Source organism: Ostrea edulis, chromosome 5 (assembly GCF_947568905.1).
Source record: "Ostrea edulis chromosome 5, xbOstEdul1.1, whole genome shotgun sequence".
NCBI classification, from domain to species: Eukaryota; Metazoa; Mollusca; class Bivalvia; order Ostreida; family Ostreidae; genus Ostrea; species Ostrea edulis.
Genome location: NC_079168.1, coordinates 19354839 through 19374089, shown reverse-complemented (window position 1 = coordinate 19374089; position 19251 = coordinate 19354839). Strand labels below are relative to the sequence as shown.

The 19251-nt window shown below is 35.1% G+C and overlaps 1 protein-coding gene across 2 annotated transcripts in view; it reads left to right on the top strand.

The window, feature by feature from the left end:
- Positions 1-19032, top strand: part of LOC125650328 (nonsense-mediated mRNA decay factor SMG5-like) — a 48537-nt gene extending 29505 nt beyond the window's left edge. For both annotated transcript variants that reach the window (XM_048878510.2, XM_048878511.2), the window contains exons 21-26: positions 1538-1597; positions 8446-8602; positions 13422-13512; positions 15272-15352; positions 17129-17286; positions 18158-19032. In XM_048878510.2, the coding sequence (XP_048734467.1) occupies positions 1538-1597; positions 8446-8602; positions 13422-13512; positions 15272-15352; positions 17129-17286; positions 18158-18225 (615 nt within the window). In that variant the 3' untranslated portion in view covers positions 18226-19032. The remainder of the gene's footprint in view (positions 1-1537; positions 1598-8445; positions 8603-13421; positions 13513-15271; positions 15353-17128; positions 17287-18157) is intronic.
- Positions 19033-19251: the final 219 nt, after the last annotated feature.

Below are 19251 nucleotides of genomic sequence, written 5' to 3'. Positions count from 1 at the left end.
ATTGATAATTATAGTCATCAAATCTAATGATTGGGGGTGAAGAATGGCCCATGTCGAGCTGAAAGCACCTGCTAACTGATGAAAGAACTGTGTTATACTATGTAAGACAGAAAAAAATTATGTGAGCATTTCAAAATGTTGTATGAAATTAGAAATCTGAAACAGAAATAAAGCTACTGTTTGGGAAATAGAAAGTTGACTTGCTTTTGACAGTTCATTTTGTGGAAGATTGTGCTATTATATAGTGATACTTTTGACCTTTCACCTTAGTGTGAAGTCTTACTGTTCTTGTAACCAACTATGGTTATCAAATTTTATAGAACTGAATGAATATATTAACTGTGATGTTGCAGTATAAAAATATTGCTCTTTTTTGTGATAATAAAATGCACCAGGTTCATTCCATGTGTACACCTGTAAAAGCTTTTAGTTTAAAAAAAAAATGCATGCTTAAAATGATCCTGGAGCCCTAACGACTTTGCAAGGTGGGATTTCTTATCAACAAAGAGCTGATTTCTTGCAGACCATATTAGCTATCTCTCAGCAATTTATACATCATTTGTGGGGTGTTTTTTGCCACTTTATCAATAAGCAGAGGTGGTGGTCCTTCTCCTGATTACTCAGGTAAAAAACAACTGTTTCTCTGCATTGGCACTGCAGCATGGATTCTTCCAACATTTGGCACATCAGGAGTTGCATGATTTTTTCTTTCTATGAAACCAGGCTGGGTTATGTTTCATGAAAAAATGCATGCAACTTGAATCAAAAGAAGAGATTTGTATCACATTTTTGACAAACTTATCAGTAATTGCAGTAACAGACACTGCTAATATAAAACATATTTTGGAAGATTCCTCTAGTTAATGGATTTCGACTTTAATTGGGTGTGTAGAGTTCCCGGCAGTTTGTTGATTCTGATTATGAATGAAATCTTTGAAGTGATGCCATGTGCTACGTAGTGAAGTATTCTGATTGGTTACATGTAAACTTGTATTTGCCTGTCAATCAATTTCACATTTTCAAGGTGAGTTATATCTATTTCGAAGTGGGGAAAATTTGGCAACATTTATCTCTGGAAAACCACAAGGAAGCCTCACTCATATATGAATTTAACCTCACTCGACAGAAGATATCTTAGCCACAGCTTAAAGATGAGAGGAATCAATTTTAATAAAGATCCTCACAAATTTTTTTATGCACTTTTTTTTTTTTACTGATATTCATGAGGACTTGTAGTGGTAAACCAGAACAGAATGAGAAATATGGGATCATATTAAAAGCTAATGAAGAATACAAGCACTAATTAAATTGCAATGTTATGGCTTTCTTGGAAAATTGATTTGGTTTCATATTTTCATGAGAGACACCAATATTATGTACCATTAGAATACCATTTCATCTACTTTTCATCTATGGTCATTATTCAAACAGGAAATGGCTTTTAAAAAATGGCAAGAAATTAGGAGTTAAGATGGCAGATGACTTTGAATCATCTCACCTGTGTGGTTAAATTACTATTTTCCCTGTGTACTTGCAGGCTGATGAGGAAAGCAGGAGAAACCAGCTGATGAGGGATATGGCACAGCTTCGGTTACAGGTAATGCATACATGCATTTTATTTTATACACTCAAATAAAAAGCATTTCATTTAAAAAGCATTTCGTTTAATACCTGAAGCTTGAATATGATAACCGTGGATTTAATTTCCACTAGGTGATAAAAATCTCTTTTTCTTTTCACAATATATGGAGATAGTTACAAAGTCACACAAAGGTAGAAAAACATATAGCAAGGTGGTTGCCATGTCAGTAATTGTATCTTTGGGCTTTTATGGCTACCCTAATAGAAATATTGCTGCATATCAAAAACTAAAAATTGAAGATTTTTTTTTAAATAGATACATTGTACCATTAACATAATGAGATGCATTTACATGAAAACCCAGCCCCATTCATTTAAACAGAGACAAATTAATAAGGCAGATTAATGAGTCGAAACTGAAGCAGCTAAAACATTAATGGAGCCTCAGATGACAGATGGCAATTTTTATCCACAGCCTCAGTGAAAGCCAGGGGGTGGTTTGGTTATTAATTTGGATCTCTGACTAACCGTAACACCTTTGTTTCCATATAATATATCTCAAATACTATATTAGCTTTATAAATGAAACTTCACTTTAAAAGAGTCTTCATGACTTAAGGATGACCTCTAATGTTTTTGAAGTCAAAAGGTCAAGGTAACTGACTCACATTTTGAATACTATTTGAGATTTAGCGAAAAAAGAAGAGGTACACTTTCACTCTGATTTGGCCCAGTTTTTCACCGTATGTTCAAAATGTTCATAGAAAGAAAAACAAGATACTATCTTATGGTGTTGTACATGGTGCACTATTTTACCGCGTTGTGTCTGAGAAGTAGGAAACTGCATATCATAATCTAACTGAATCTCTATACCATCAACTATCATAAAGATATGGATTTGCCTGCTTTTTTTTTTATGCCCCCCTTCAAAGAAGAGGGACATATTGGTTTGCACCTGTTGGTTGGTAGACCACATGTTGTCCGCTCAATATCTTGAGAACCATTCACGTGGTGATAATGATATTTCATATGTAGGTTGGTTATGAGTAGAAGAGGACCCCTATTGTTTTTCAGGTCCAAAGGTCAAGGGTCAATCTACTCTGGACATAGGAATATAATGTCCGCTCAATATCTTGAGAACCCTTTGCTTGAAAAACATCAAACTTAGCACACTGGTACATCCTAAGGAGTAGATGACCCCTATTGATTTTGAGGTAACATGGTCAAAGGTCAAGGGTAAAACTGGACATAGGAATATACTGTCCGTTCAATATCTTGAGAACCCTTTGCTTGACAGACATCAAACTAGGTACACTGGTACAACTTCAGGAGAAGATGACCCTATTGATTTTGAGGTCACATGGTCAAAGATCAAGGGTCAAACAGGACATTAGAATATACTGTCCGCTCAATATGGTCCAAGGGTCATAAGAATATAATTTCCGCTCAATATCTTGAGAACCCTTTGCTTGACAGACATCAAACTTAGTACACTGGCATATCTTCAGGAGAAGATGACTCCTATTGATTTTGAGGTCAAATGATCTAAAGTCAAGGGTCAAACTTGACATTAGAATATACTGTCTGCTCAATATCTTGAGAACCCTTTGCCTGACAGACATCAAACTTGGTACACTGGTGTTAGCTGCAATAATGTAGGCCTATCCAATTTTTTTTTATTCTGACGTTTTCGGGATAGGGCTACAATTCCATAGGATCTCCGTAATGGTGCAAAATAATTTTATGAATAACCGATAATAAACTCTGTGTATTAGTCCCAAATGTTGTTTACACCAAAAGGAGTGCATACTTTGTGCTCGGGCATGTCTAATAAAGGTGTTTTTCATTAAATATAATGTACAGCATTCAAAATTCTTCGTCTGCTCCGCCATGCTTGTTGTCGCAAGATCTCGTAGGTGGATCTAATGAAAAACCTAAACATTGACAATCAGCGCGAAAATGTAGTTACTCGAGCCACTTCGATAAAGAAAGGAAAATCATATTGTTGCAGAAAGAATTTACAGTCTGTTGTTCGGTTTTTGACTTGATATTAAATTCAAACCTTTTCAATATCGACGAAATAGCTTTCGCCTCCATACTTGTCCATTGATGTAAATACTACCTTATATGGCATATGCAAATGACTTGACAATCGGAAGTTGAAACTTCAGTACATCAAACATGGCGCACAAATATGAATCGAGGAATTGGAATTTATCGAAATTGTTGAAAACGGTAGAATAGAGCCTCACAAATCTTAAATTGCAGGTTGTAAATTTATATATTGACTAAGAAACATAGAATATCATTTTATTTACGTAAAGAAAGTCAGGAAATGTTTAGAATGAGCGCAAATGTTGCGGGAGTGAATCACTCCTGCATTTGCACCATTACGGAGATCCTAAGGAGTTGTAGCCCTCTCCCTAAAAAAAAATAAAAAAAAAATAATAATAAAAAAAATCAGAGAGGGCTACATTATTGCAGCTACACTGGTGTATATTCAGGAGGAGATGGCTCCTATTGATTTTGAGGTCACATGGTCAAAGGTCAAACTGAACATAGTAATATACTGTCCACTCAATATCTTGAGAACCCTTTGCTTGACAGACATCAAACTTGGTACACTGGTGTATATTCAGGAGGAGATGGCTCCTATTGATTTTGAGGTCACATGGTCAAAGGTCAAACTGAACATAGTAATATACTGTCCACTCAATATCTTGATAATCCTTTTGCTTGACAGACATCAAACTTAATACACTGGTACATCTTCAGGAGAAGATGACCCATATTGATTTTGAGGTCAAAAGTCAATTGTTGAACTGGACATAGTAATATATTGTCTCCTATATTTTAAGAATTATTTGCTTGATTGACACCAAACTTGGTACACTGGTACAGCATAAGGAGTAGATGACTCCTATTGATTTTTAGGTCACATGGTCAATTCACTCTTGACATAGGAAGATATTGTCTGCTCAATACTTTGAATTGATGATACTACTATCAATTAAATGATATGTGTGCATAACCCTTTTCAATTTTGCACCATGGGGGGCATATGTGTTTTACAAACATCTCTTGTTTTTTTGGGGGGGGGGGGGTGGAAAGAAAAAGAACTAAACACACACATTTTAAAAATGGTTTTGATAGCTTGAAAAAATATAGAGCACATGTATTGCCCACAACCAAATATGATATGTTGAAGGATTTTGGCACTGACATGCATACAAGTATTATCCAATATTTACTAGAATTCTGTGTCTATATATCAGATAGAGATTCCAACATAGTCTATCTCAGTTGTAATTTAGTTTTTTATTGGGTTTTTTTAAATTAATTAATTTTTTTTATGAAGAGGCATTCAATGATATCTTATTTCAAAAGTACAAGTATACATATAATATGCATATCTAAGTATATTTACAGTCAGCACGGATTGATTATTAAAGAGAAAGAAAGAGCAGATATAAAGAAATAAAGATAAATTTATAGGGTGTAAGACTGGAAAGAAAGTGATTGCAGTGCACCTTCAAGGGATCAATATTAAGACATTAGTGAAATAAAAAATTTAACTTTAGTAAGAATGGATTTATACAAAGACAGTGATTCCTTGTAATATCAAAGTGTTTGCTCTTACTAGAAAAGGACCCAAACCTGTGTATGAGATCTTAACTAAACCAGTATTAAAAAAAAGAGATTTACTGTCATCCATTCCTGGTGACAAAAGATAGCAAATTATGATGGTTTCAATACAGACTTAATCATCATATCTTAACTAACAATAGTTTCATGTATAGAATAGGTAAAGTCGATACAAATCTATGTACTTTTTGTGAAGAAGAGGAGGAAACAATCTTTCATTTAATTTGGCAATGTCCTATTGTTCAACAATTTTCGGATAACTTTATTTCTCTATGTCAGTCAAAAGATATTAATTTGAATTTAAATGCTAGATCTTTCTTTTTTGTGAAAAAACCAATAATAATGTTTCAAATTTTATTAATACTACATTAGTGCTAATGAAGCCATACCTATATGAAGTTTGTTGTCAGAATACCTGTCCATCTACTCATGGTTTCTTTAATCGATTCAACTCCTATTTCATATCTTTGAAACACATTTACTATGCTAATTAGCATAAATGCAATGATTTCAATACTTTCTGGCAAATATGGTCTGTTATTCTAGAAAGTTTGTTTTTTTTTTTTTTTAATTTTGATATAAAAATAAATGTAGAATGGAGCAAGTCTTTTTTCTCGTTTCATTAACAAGAAATCAACTCTTATAATACATGAACCATAAAAAATTATTTTACATGTATCATGTCCTTCTCTTATATGCATGTATTGAATAAAGAGATCATGCATTCCCAAGACATGTCTTTCTGGAACATTCACACCAATCATGTTTTTCGGTGAAATGGTGTGTTAGCATTAGAAACCATTTATAGGAAGGCCATACTTTCTGTGTTACAATTAACTCACAAAAATCAGGCTTATAAGTGAGTATATATAATAGTAATGAAATGCACTGGTCAGATAGTGTTGTGCTTTTAGTTTTCAAATTTATTTCTGTACATAGAGATGAACTGTTTTATTCTGAATTAGTCAAATATTAAGCAAATTATTGATTTCCATGGTGATAATCAGATCAATGATGAAGTCTCCAGGCTTTACGTATTTATCAATTTAAACGTTTTTATTATGTATAATAGGATTAGGGAAATAGGCAATGCTTGTACATTGTATAGGCCTTTTCCTGTATGTATACTCATGTAGATATTTCTTTTCCTGTATGTAGACTCGTGTAGATATTTCTTTTCCTGTATGTAGACTCATGTAGATATTTCTTTTCCTGTATGTATACTCGTGTAGATATTTCTTTTCCTGTATGTAGACTCCTGTACATATTTTCATTATGATGGTTGATGGAAAGCATCAAAACAGGCTTTCAAATGCCCTTACTTGGAAAATTACTTTGAAATTTGGGTCAGTATGCCAGTTTCGAGATAAGAGCTCTCCTGTGTAGGAGGTACATTTAGTAGAACTTTGAGTGCCTAAGTGGGACAGAGTGAACCTACAGTCAGTGACGGAAACGATAAAATATATTAAAAGCGGCTTCTATCTAAATAAGTAAATGTAGGAAATATGAAATACTATTGAAAGAAATGTTTTTCTAAAGTAGGAACATAAAAACAATACGATATTTGAAAGTAATATCCTAGATATGATACCAACGACCAACGAAATTACGTGATATAATAACAATTCCATGTATTTAATCACTCCCTGAATACTTATTACTTACTTAGTTTGTGTATCAGTTGAATTCAGGTGATGAAACAGCGTATAGGAAGAATACTAAGTACATTTACTTATGTAGTGATGAATATTCATCCCACTCCCGCATGTAAACAAGTTGTTTCGCGCCTTACTATGTACGAGAGTTCTTCAAAGGGAAATAACTCAAACGTATCTTGAAACGGCGTATTCTTGTAGTCAAGAATCAGGCAACGAAATTAAGAGGAAATACTCGCTAAATACGAGTTTAAAATTGAAATTGCGAGTAAAAAATCACAAGTGATCGCAACTTTTTACGAGTGAAAAAAAACCCGATCTTTTTCCGGATTTCCTCGGTTTATTGGCTGTACTTTGAAGTTTACAATAATTTTGTCTTGTGCATAGAAACACTTTACAGAATGAATATACAAGTATTGAAAAAGTAAATGTGGATCGAATCAATCTCTACCGAGAGTTATCATTCCTTACACTCACATATACCTCTGTTAACGTCTCAAAATAAGCGATGTTATTCCACATGTAAATCCACTTTTTTTTTTACGGCTAATAAAACTAAGAACTACTTTATAAAATATTGGGAAAATGTAGGACAAGAAACTATTTGTAGATTTTTTCCATTACTATATATTCTTCATGTACCTATCTATAGGCCTGGTGCAATAGAACTACCCAATATCCACGTTTCAACCCAAATCAATGCTTCTTGTGTCACAAAAAGACTTGACATCTGCTCAGTATTTATTTATTTACGTATATTTTTGTAACTGAAGTCAAAACCATACTTTATTTGAGCATACGTGCCATTTTACAAAAATCTTGTAAAACCCTTGAGACGTTGACAGAGGTGTAAGTGAGAGCAAGGAACGACAACTCTGGGTAGAGATTGGGATCGAATAAATAACTAAGGCCAAGGTCATCTCAGTCAGTCCTACTTCAAGCACACTTCGGACGTCTCAGTGACGTCTGAGTTAAATAGCAAGCATGTTGATTTCGTCCGTGTCTACATGAAACAACACATGACAGTGTTAGTGTCACCGTTTCACGCGGTGTCCTTCTGTGCTCTATAGTCAAACACTTCGAGTTCGCAGGGGTTTTTTTCCACTAGAATTTCCAAAAGTTTTGAACATATACATGTAGTTTGAATTGGCGCAAACAGTCTTCAAGATTTCAAACCACATGATGTTGTAAATAGGTAGTAGATCTCTGGACAGCGAGTACACCGCACAAGTGTACCCTATGACCCTCACCATGCACCATATATGTTGTCTGATAATTTATTAAATTTCAAATGAAAGAATTCTCAATCTTATTTTTATTATTGCACTTTAAAGAAGATTTTAAAAGATTTTCCCTATATTTTGATATAGAGACATGCTTGTTTTCTTAAATTCCTGTAAAACAGCAATCGATTGAAAAATGCTAGTAAAAGCTCAATTTTGCTAGTTGGAAAATAATCCACTAGCTAAAATTTGCTAGTAGTGAAAAAAGTTAATTTCGATCCCTGAAGAATGTATTAAAGCTTCATACAAGTAATGTAATCTTTATGGTTTTTATTTGCCAGGCTGAGGTCAGTCAGCTAGAGGGGTCTTTGGAGGCCCCAGACACCCCCCATTTTCCTCCCTACCTGATCCCGGACACCACCTGTCTGTGTGACAATTTACACCTGGTCAAGCAGCTCACCCAGAGTGGAAAAGGCATCCTTATTATTCCTATATCTGGTAAGTGGAAAAGGTGTCCTTATTATATCTGTATCTGGTAAGTGGAAAGAGCATTCTTATCATTCCTCTATCTGGTAAGTGGAAAAGGTATCCATATTATTTCTATATCTGGTAAGTGGAAAAGGCTTCCTTATTATTCTACATTTGTACTATGTGTTAAGTGGAAAAGGCATCCTTATTCCTATATCTGGTAAGTGGAAAAGGTATCCATATTATTCCTCTATGATGTAAGTGGAAAAGGTATCCATATTATTCCTCTATGGTGTAAGTGGAAAAGGTATCCATATTATTCCTCTATGTGGTAAGTAGAAAAGGTATATCCATTTTATTAGGTCACCTGAATCATTCAGGTGACCTATTGCTATCTGTTTTTGTCCGTCGTCGTGCATTAACATTTGAACATTTTCAGCTTCTTCTCTGAAACCCCTGAACCAATTTCAACCAATTTTGGCATATAGCATCTGTGGGTGGAGGGGAACAAAAATTGTGAAATTCGTGGTCCCTGCCCCCCTGGGGCCTGAGGGGTGGGGCAAAAACCATCAAAATGAGTGTAATTTTAAAAAATCTTCTTCTTTACTCCTGGACATCAAGAAGCCAAACTGTGGGCATAATTATAATGAGCGTTGAGCCCTCTACCAAAATTGTGAAATTCATGGCCCCTGGGGCAGGGGTTCTTATGTTAGGGTGGGGCTCTATTGGTCATATAGTGAAAATGTAGAAATTCTTTGAAAATCTTCTTATATTGGTTTTATCTAAGGAGTAAATAACCCTTTTCTTTATGATGTCTCAGACCTAGGTTTTTTAAAAAGGATTATTGATTGAACATAAAAATGACACATGTACTTCATGACCACATAGCTATTCAATGTTTCTTCCATCCAAAAGTAAAATTCTTATATTTAAACACAAACCTAATTCAAACATTAGAAGGTTGTTACATGATACTCAGGTGACCTATAAGGCCCCTGGGCCTCTTGTTCCTCTATGTGGTAAGTGGAAAAGGCATCCTTACCATTCCTATACAGTATTATATAGCAGGTTAGAATTACAGTCAGAGAAAATTGTGATTTTCTCATGTTGAAGCAATTCACGGTAATATGAATTCAAAGGTGGACAATATACAAAACCTATATGCCTATGATTTCCAGGTGCTATTTCAAGCTTATCTGAGTCATTTTTGATTTGAGAAGCTAGATATGGATCTGAGGCTCTCTTTTATAAAAGAAAACCATTCACAGCGGATTGTTCATACATTTGACAAACTTTCAACACAAACAGACATGATCAAATGATCATTAGTCACAGCTGGACTGGATTAGGGACTGAATGTTTTATGTAAATATATGTATATCATGTTAATAAACTTGATGATCATAGTGTATTGTCTGTACCACATCTCTTCTGATCTGTGTGGAATCCTATGTAAGAGTAAAATAAACACACACCCACACCTCTGTAGGAAGTCGGACAATTTACAGCTCCACTATTTTTGTGTCGCCTGCGTTACGCAGTGGCGACATATAGGGATCACTATCCGTCGTCCTGCGTCGTCGTCTGGCGGCGTTGTCGTCGTCACAAAAAATTTCTGTCACAGTTTTCTCAAGAACCACATGGGGCAACTCCCTGATATTTGGCACAGAGCATCAGTGTGGCCAACTGTATTGTGTAAGACATTTTCGAATCTGTCGCTTATCAACTTCCTGTTTAGTGACAAAAACCATTTCAATAATTTACTTTTTCAACATTATACGTGATATATTACATATAGAATGAACTAGCAGGCAACACATGTCTTCCGGGGAAGACTTAATACTGCGTGATTATATTGGAATATGATATAGTTTAATATGGAATTTATGTGATTGTGTTTACAAGATAGAAAAAGTGATAAAATAAATTTGTATATGTGAGCCTCATGTGTAGGTGGATGTGTACCTGTTCCCAATTATCACCTGGTGTCAATTTCAATCAACAATGGGGGATTGCTAGAAAAGTGTTAATTGTGGGGGATGGTATCAATTTGAAATTAATTAAGATTAGGGAAACTTTAATCTAGAAGTAAACTTTGAAATATATTGGAACGGAAATGCTTTTGCTGTAGGAGGTATTGTATCTATGTGCAAATAATGGTAATTTTTTAATTGATCTTCATTAAATTTTAAAGAATTCTTTACTCCTAAATTGAATTTGTGGAACTTTTATTTCCGTAAATTATATAATGAAAATGTTCTCCATTAGTTAATTTCCTGCTATATGATCTGATGCTAAAGTGGAAAAGGCGTCCTTATCATTCCTTTTTCTGCTAAGTGGAAAAGGCATCGTTAAGTGGAAAAGACGTCCTTATCATTGCTTTTACTGCTAAGTGGAAAAGACGTCCTTATCCTTCCCTTTTCTGCAAAGTAGAAAAGACATCCTTATTCCTTTTTCTGTAAAACAGAGAAAAAAAACCCATCCATATTCCTTTATCTATAAAGTGGAAAAGACATTCTTATTCCATTTGCTGTAAAATGGAAAAGACATCTTATTCCTTTATCTGATAAGTGGAAAAGACATCCTTATCTATATCTGGGAAGTTCTGGAAAAGACATTCCTGTTTATCTAGAAGTTTTTTTTCTCCAAAGTGGTTCATGATGGCATTCCTGTCACTTGTAGTTGTCCATCAAAGTGGTTAGTTGTGACATTCCCACCAGATAGTTGTCCATCAAAGTGGTTAGTTGTGACATTCCCACCAGATAGTTGTCCATCAAAGTGGTTAGTTGTGACATTTCCACCAGATAGTTGTCCATCAAAGTGGTTAGTTGTGACATTCCCATCAGATAGTTGTCCATCAAAGTGGTTAGTTGTGACATTCCCATCAGATAGTTGTCCATCAAAGTGGTTAGTTGTGACATTCCCACCAGATGGATAAGTAGTTTGTATCATTCAAGTTTTAGTAGTTAGAATGATAAAAAAAATATATACTGTATTCAATATTTCCATTTCTGTTTTAAAGATTTCCAATTTTCATTAGTTACTAAGGCAATCTAGCAATCTCCCTTTTCTAGTTAGTCACCTTACAGAGTGTTCGTCATTCCTATGGTTGCTCTCTAAGGTTAATCAGTAAAGATATTCACACCATTCATGTTACTGGTGACAGGTATAGTCATCATTCCTTGTTAGTTACCCATCAGCCTTCCTCTTTCCATTCTCTGGTAAGTAATCCTGACAAGCGGTGTAGGTTCCCTTATCACTTGTAAGATCCTCAACCAGTGTCATATTGTTGCTCATATTATATGAAGTTGTAAAGTTGTCCCTCTTTTTCGTAACACTGGTCAGTGACTGTTAAAATGACTGTCTCACGAGACGTCTACTATGGCTTTGTCACACACCAATTTTTTGTTGTTGTTTCCATGGCTTGTGGCAGACCATGAGATCAAGGAAATACAATGTTTGCTCATATAAAGGAAGGACAAAGAAAAGCTTTCCACAAAATTACATTTCATTGAAAGTAATATTGGTCAAATCCACAAACTTTGATGGACCCACGGTATACGTTCAGATGAAGTTTTATGTGTGGTAATCAGCCAAATTTGATCGCTGGTGGTCAGATAGCTCAGTTGGTAGAGCAACTGACTAAAGATTCAGGACCCGGGATCGTAGACAAGCTCCTGGAACTGACTAGAGATTCAGGGCCCAGGATCATAAACAAGCTCCTGGAACTGACTAAAGATTCAGGACCCGGGATCGTAGACAAGCTCCTGGAACTGACTAGAGATTCAGGGCCCAGGATCATAAACAAGCTCCTGGAACTGACTAAAGATTCAGGACCCGGGATCGTAGACAAGCTCCTGGAACTGACTAGAGATTCAGGACCCGGGATCGTAGACAAGCTCCTGGAACTGACTAGAGATTCAGGACCCAGGATCATAAACAAGCTCCTGGAACTGACTAAAGATTCAGGACCCGGGATCGTAGACAAGCTCCTGGAACTGACTAGAGATTCAGGACCCGGGATCGTAGACAAGCTCCTAGTACTGACTAGAGATTCAGGACCCGGGATCGTAGACAAGCTCCTGGAACTGACTAGAGATTCAGGACCCGGGATCATAGACAAGCTCCTGGAACTGACTAGAGATTCAGGACCCGGGATCGTAGACAAGCTCCTGGAACTGACTGGTGAAAATGCCTGCCAGGAAATAAGGATCCTTGGTTGATGTTTTCCAGGAGCGAAGGCAGAACGGGGGAATATGACCGGTCAGACGGATTCGATCGCAGGTGGCTAGGTAGCTGAGTTGGTAGAGCACCTTACTGGAGATTCAGGGGGCTCAGTTCGAATTCCAGGTCTGGTCCATTGCATTTTCTTCCTTCATGTTACATGAAAGGCGAAGATAACAAACAGTGGTCAATTTCATAACTCCTATAAGGAATACAAAATAGAAAGTTGGGCAAACACGGGCCTTTGGATGTACCAGAGGTGGAATCAGGTGCCAAAGAGGAGTAAGCATCCCCTGTCCACCGGTCACATATGAATCTATTTCTTATAACCAGCTTAATTTGAAGTGCCACAAATTTTTAAATATAGAAGGGGCTCCGGGCCATTTAGTAGTGTGGGCTTTTTATCATGTCACCTCCTATCATGATCAGGCAGTTCGGTTTTGAAGGTCTCATCAGAAAGACTGGTGACTTTCACTTCTATTGCCGAGCACTAAGAAAAGAAGCAAATGCTACTTGTATCAGTTCTGATATTTTAATGATCAGTAATTGTTGAATGACTTGTAAACACCTCTAATTAAGGTAATACTGGGATGATCTGACAGTGTGATGTATGTTTGTATTACAGTGATTGACACATTGGACTATCTGAAGAAAGAGTCTGTAGGTGCACGGGAGGCCATTAGGTGGCTAGAGTCTGAATTCAGGAAAGGAAATCGGTGAGTAGTTACTAAGAAAGTTTTTATATATTGTCTACTGATATTTAAGGGAGAATCCTTATATAAGATGGGGCCATTCTTTACTGGTACTGGAAGGGGGTCTTTTTCTATAGAAAAGGACCATTATCAAATGGGATTGGCTGGGGTGCCTTATTTAATACAGAGTCATTATCTACTGGGATTGAGTGGGAAGATGTTCGTTGCTAGTCATACCTGAGAGAAAAAGACATTTTGGATGTTCTATGAACTCGTAGTCAGATTGGTGAACTTGTGGAAAGGATTTAACATTTTTATAAAGGGAGACAATTCACTTTTTTTTTACCAAGACAGGAAAAAGTAAACAATTATGCTGCACATGGCAGTAATACATGCAGAGAGTCTGCTCTTTGTATTGGACATTTTGATATGTACCGTATAATGAAGTAAATAAAGGAACATTAAAAATGGAGAAAACTCATGTAAAATGTTGGTACTAGTGTGAACTAGATAACCAATGTTTTAAGGGTGGGTGTGTATGCCATTGAACTTAGTTTTGGGAGCATTTGTGGAGTTCTTCCCTAAATCTCCAACTTGCTTTAGTATAGTGGGTAGTACTCTTTATCTATCAAAAGTAGATCATCAGAACTATTTCTGTACGATTGAGTACAGCTTGGTGTTGTGGGTACTGGTTATGAAATAATTGATATGATCACTGGTCAAATCAGGTGGAAATATGCTATAATTTTCTATCATTTATGTACACATTCAACATTACCCAGACTGATCCAAGAATGAGTACACAGCCAATTAACTGGTCACTGAAAAGGGCAACCCGTTTCTCCACTGGCCAGTTTAGTTTGAGGTCATATCAATACCACCTGAAATCAGACTTGTATGGTCTGGTGTAGATTTCTCAAATGTGAGCTGCTGATTTTGATATATGTACTTTTTAGTTTTGCCAACAGCTTTGAATTTTTTTTATGCTCATCAATTGAAGGTTTATAGTGTTGAGTGGCACTGGATAGGTGAGATTAAGCAATGGCTGACTGTACTGCGTCTCTAAGGTGATTCAAAGTAGTGCCGGGTGGGTTTTTTTTAAAAGTAGGAGTCTGTGGGGGATTGTAAAGTAGATTTTCATCTATGTATAGGGCACAAAGTAATGATCAAATGATCATGAAATGTTTAATTTCCTCTGAGCATTTTTCATGGCTTGTCTTTGGAAAACTGTCATTGAAAAAAAATCTTGGTTTATGAATAATTTACCAAGTGGAGGTGATGATTTAAATGATGAGGTCTTAACAGTTTGTGACACCCCAATGCACACTTTCATGGAAGCCTAATTGATTTGAAACAAAGGGTAATTGGTCTCCTCCAAAGCAATAGATTCAGGAAATAGAAGAAGGGGGGAAAAATTCCAGGGTTGAAATTGCTTATTTACATGTGAAAAGGCTGAAGTTTACCATTCACTGAATCTGTGTAAAGTAGGGGGGAAAAAAGAGCCCTTATTACCCAATATGGTTTCCATTAGCATGCATAATTTGTATCTGGGGGTGATGAATGTGTCTACTACCGCATGGGAGGAGATAGATAAATTATAAATTTATTTCTTCTTTGACAGACTATGGGTGTATAGATGCTATCTAGTTGGGCTGGATCCCAGTCTTTATACTACTAGTGATGTTATTGATATATGGCAATAATCATATTGTTTACACAGTCATTATAATAACAATGTCAGGGGTGCAGTGGCTGTGCTCAACTGTTAAATTTTCTGTTTCAGGTACATACGAGCCCAGAAGAGCAATGAGAAAGTTGCCGATAATATGCCGAAAAACCTAAAGAAAAATAACCGTGATTTGTGGTGAGAACTTTCTCTTTTTTTTATTCTTTATTTGGTTGAGAATATGAACTCAAAATACCCTAATTGCCACTGATATATTTCAGCAGCCCTATACAATTACTCTTGTAATATATTTTACCCTCAATATATCAAGTGTTTGTCCTTAGTAAATGCCTATCTTCATATTACACACTTTAAATGAATTTTTAAAGTATTATGCTCAATACTTCATGCTAGAAATATACATCCATTTCATGGTGACATTTTGTTAACTTTGAATTTAATTACTGGGTGTATATGAAGGTGATATTATTGTGGAAGAAAATTTATTTCATTCTTTTAACACTGGACCCAGAGGTCTGCATGCTATTTCTGGGAACAGTACAAGTCCTACATTATATGTCAGGAAAAAATAATTAATCCTATTTAGTCATAATGCCTCTGATGTATACTGTACTATAAAAAGGAGACAAATAAATGACTGATTATCGTGAGAACTTTAAATTTCACGAAAGGCGACACACGTAATGTAGAAATAAGTGTAATCATATACATTAACGTACGACGATTAATAATCCTAAATATGCTGCAGAAGTATGTGTGTCTGTGGTATAGACATTGTGTAACACTTCTCAAATGACACACAATTTATTTCATATACAGATTTTTCTTCCACTTTTAATGTCAGCTTTTGACTTGATTTTCAGTGTAATAAAACTCTCTATACAGGTGACTGGAGATGGCTCAAACTTCGATCTTCCGAAGTTCTCAGTCACACAAATTTACCACTCACAATTTTTTTCCTTATATAAATAAAGAAATTTAATCTTATTCTCTCAAACTCCTGATCTTTCAAAATAAAATTTAAGCTCTGCAATATCTACCCCACCCACCTTTCAGAAGTCTCTGTCCAACTGTCAACAAGATGGTAAGATGTGGTAGACACTTAATAACTCCCTATAACCAATCCTTAAAGTTAGGGCATAGCTATCTTGTAGTATCTTCTCATTTGTTGTTGGTTTTTTGGTGACTGTTTATGTTGATTTAACGATTGCAAATGGAGTTTTTACCAGTGACGTTACAATGGAAAGCTTTCTATCTTGTTACTGGCTCAATAATACCAGGATAAAAACATTGATAATAGACTCAACATCAGGGGTGCATTAGCCAATCAAAATGCAAATTACAAAATGGTTGCATTAAAAATTTACTTTCAGTACCTCATAATGCCATTTGTTTTATGCAAGCAATTGGTCATTTGCACCACATTGACCATATTATTATGAAAACAATGTTGTACAGCTTGATTGGGCCTAATAAGCGATGACCAAATTTGGAATTGGTTTGTGAAATCATCAGCTGCAATTATCAATTAAAGTACTTAAATATTGAAAGGTAGATGATAATTCTGACACGAGACACTAATTTTAAGACGTTTTATATTGCTTTAGCAAAGAAAGAATGAATAAATGCAAATAAATATTTAGTTTATTCATATTTTCAGATGAAATCATTTTTAAGATTAAGTATGTTGCTTGAAGAAAACAAAATTATAAAGTTTTCCACCCTCATAATTATTATGTAAACGGAGTTTTATGTGGTTTTTGTAAAACTTGAAAGCAGTTGATTGAAAATATCAAGTTCTGAACTCATTAAATCAATCTGGAGAAGTTTTATTGTGGTCCCGTGGACTTTGAGTTTTTGAGAGTCACGTGAAGTGTTTATGTCTGTGTTTATTTGAAAATTATTTGAACTGTATTGATCTAAAATGGCCACAATTCTATTGTTACTCCATAGGAGTCTGTATGAGATCCTTTCTTGTGCAAGATACCTGGCTCAGCAGGGGGAAAACATCAGCTCTGGTCACATGGTGGCTGTGCTGTCCAGCAAGGATTTAATCAGAACATCTACCCCACCCACCTTTCAGAAGTCTCTGTCCAACTGTCAACAAGATGGTAAGATGTGGTAGACACTTAGTAACTCCCTATAACCAAGATTCCAAATATTTATGAAGTTCCTTGTATTAAAAAACAAATAAGCACATACTTGTAATGTATTGTTTATAAAATTTGAATTTGATGTTTGGAAAATGGATTTTATTATATATCATTTTTTAGACTATCTGCATCTTAGATGTAAATGTTTTTGATAAGTTTTTAAAGTAACTGGCATTTTTATCAGAGGTGAAAGCTGTGAATTCCACTCCATGTAAAATAGAAATCGTAATCGTAAAATATTAATGATAAGAAAGACATATCACTTCCTTATGATGAAAAGTCTCTTGGAATGGTGTTTCTTAAAACCATTTTTGTATTGCATAGATTAATGGAGGATTTGTGAGGGGACTTTCAAATTATTCCTTATAAACAGATATTCTTTTTAACTATGTTCCTCATAAACAGGTTTCACTGTATACAGTCAAACATGGCTGCAGTGAATGTCAATACAGTTACATGTACATTGTTTTACTGACAGGGTGATTTGTTTCATGCAATTAGAATATTGCTAATTTATACTTCCTTACAACCATGAATTTAATGTATGTCTAGTCAAAATAGGGAAAAAATATACTTGAAGTACTTTTAAAAGAAGGCCTTATTCTGGGAAAAGATGTCAGTAATTGAATAATAAAAATGCTAATTTAACAAAGCATGAGACACTGTCATGTATGAACTGGAAGAAATTAAAGGGGCTATAATAAAGTGCTTTTATTTATAAGTGTGTAGGCCCAAAATACAGTGTTAATGAGAAAAAAATATTCAAAATTAATGGAGGAATGTCATTTTGAAATGCACAGGTGTTTATGGAGTTGTCTTTGTCGTTTAGGCATCAGCATAGAGAAGATCTCTACTTTCACCAGCAAGTGGTTAGACACCCTTAAAAGCAATGGCTGACAAGGAACTGAAACATGGCATCAGATTGCCAGGATTCCAAATCAGAATGGAAAATTAATTTCCTAAGACGTGAATAATTCACCCATAACTCTTCAGAGTTCAATATATGTGTGTAACATTGAAAGAGGATGGAAATTTACTGATGAAAATTGGGGTGTGTTTTTTTTGGTTTTTTTTTTGGTTTTTGTTTTTTTTACATAATTTCAGTAAATTTCACACTCTTTAAGATTCTGCAAGCTTGCATGCTCGAAATGTGGCTTCATACAAACAAAAGATGTTAAACAGCTCATAGCATCACAAGAGTCTAGTGACTATATTATATGTATAAAACCAATCAGCATTGCTAGATTTTTGTGGTTTTATCTTTGTACTTTACATAGATGTCAATCATTTAGATGCCAAAATGACCATAGTCCATATGGGGTCTTTGGTGATGTTATTCTCTAATTTAGCAATATACCCTTTCTGTTTACTGTTTTAAAATACTACAAAATAAATTGTGTAGTAGACATGTATGTACTAGTAGGTATATATAGTTAAATTGCCCTGTATCAGTCAATGTTAATACTAAATGGTCGAACCTCTACCTCTTAGTTAAGCATTCCACTGTATGCTAAATAAGAAACCCAAACTGCTTTCTAAAATTTATGCAATTCAATATTTTTTATCCCAGTGCTGTAGATTATTGATGTTTAATATATCAACTGTGGGATATTTACGCTCCGGCAGTTTTGGCTCTGTTACACTATTCTATTAAATTGCAGGTGAATGCGAGAAAATTTTCCGATTATTAAAATTGATACTGGATTTTGTGTGTTGTTGATTTGCAGTGTTTGAATTGAATGAAGCAAAACGGTATACACCCACATGAGTGAGGAATCATGGGCTGGTTTAATTGTATGTCATAAGTTTTGATAAAGCTAGATGATATATCTCTTGATCACAAATCATTAAGACTAAACAAATATTTATAGTTAGAAAACTTTTAACAAATAAATAATTTTTTACCACAGTGTCGTGGTTGTG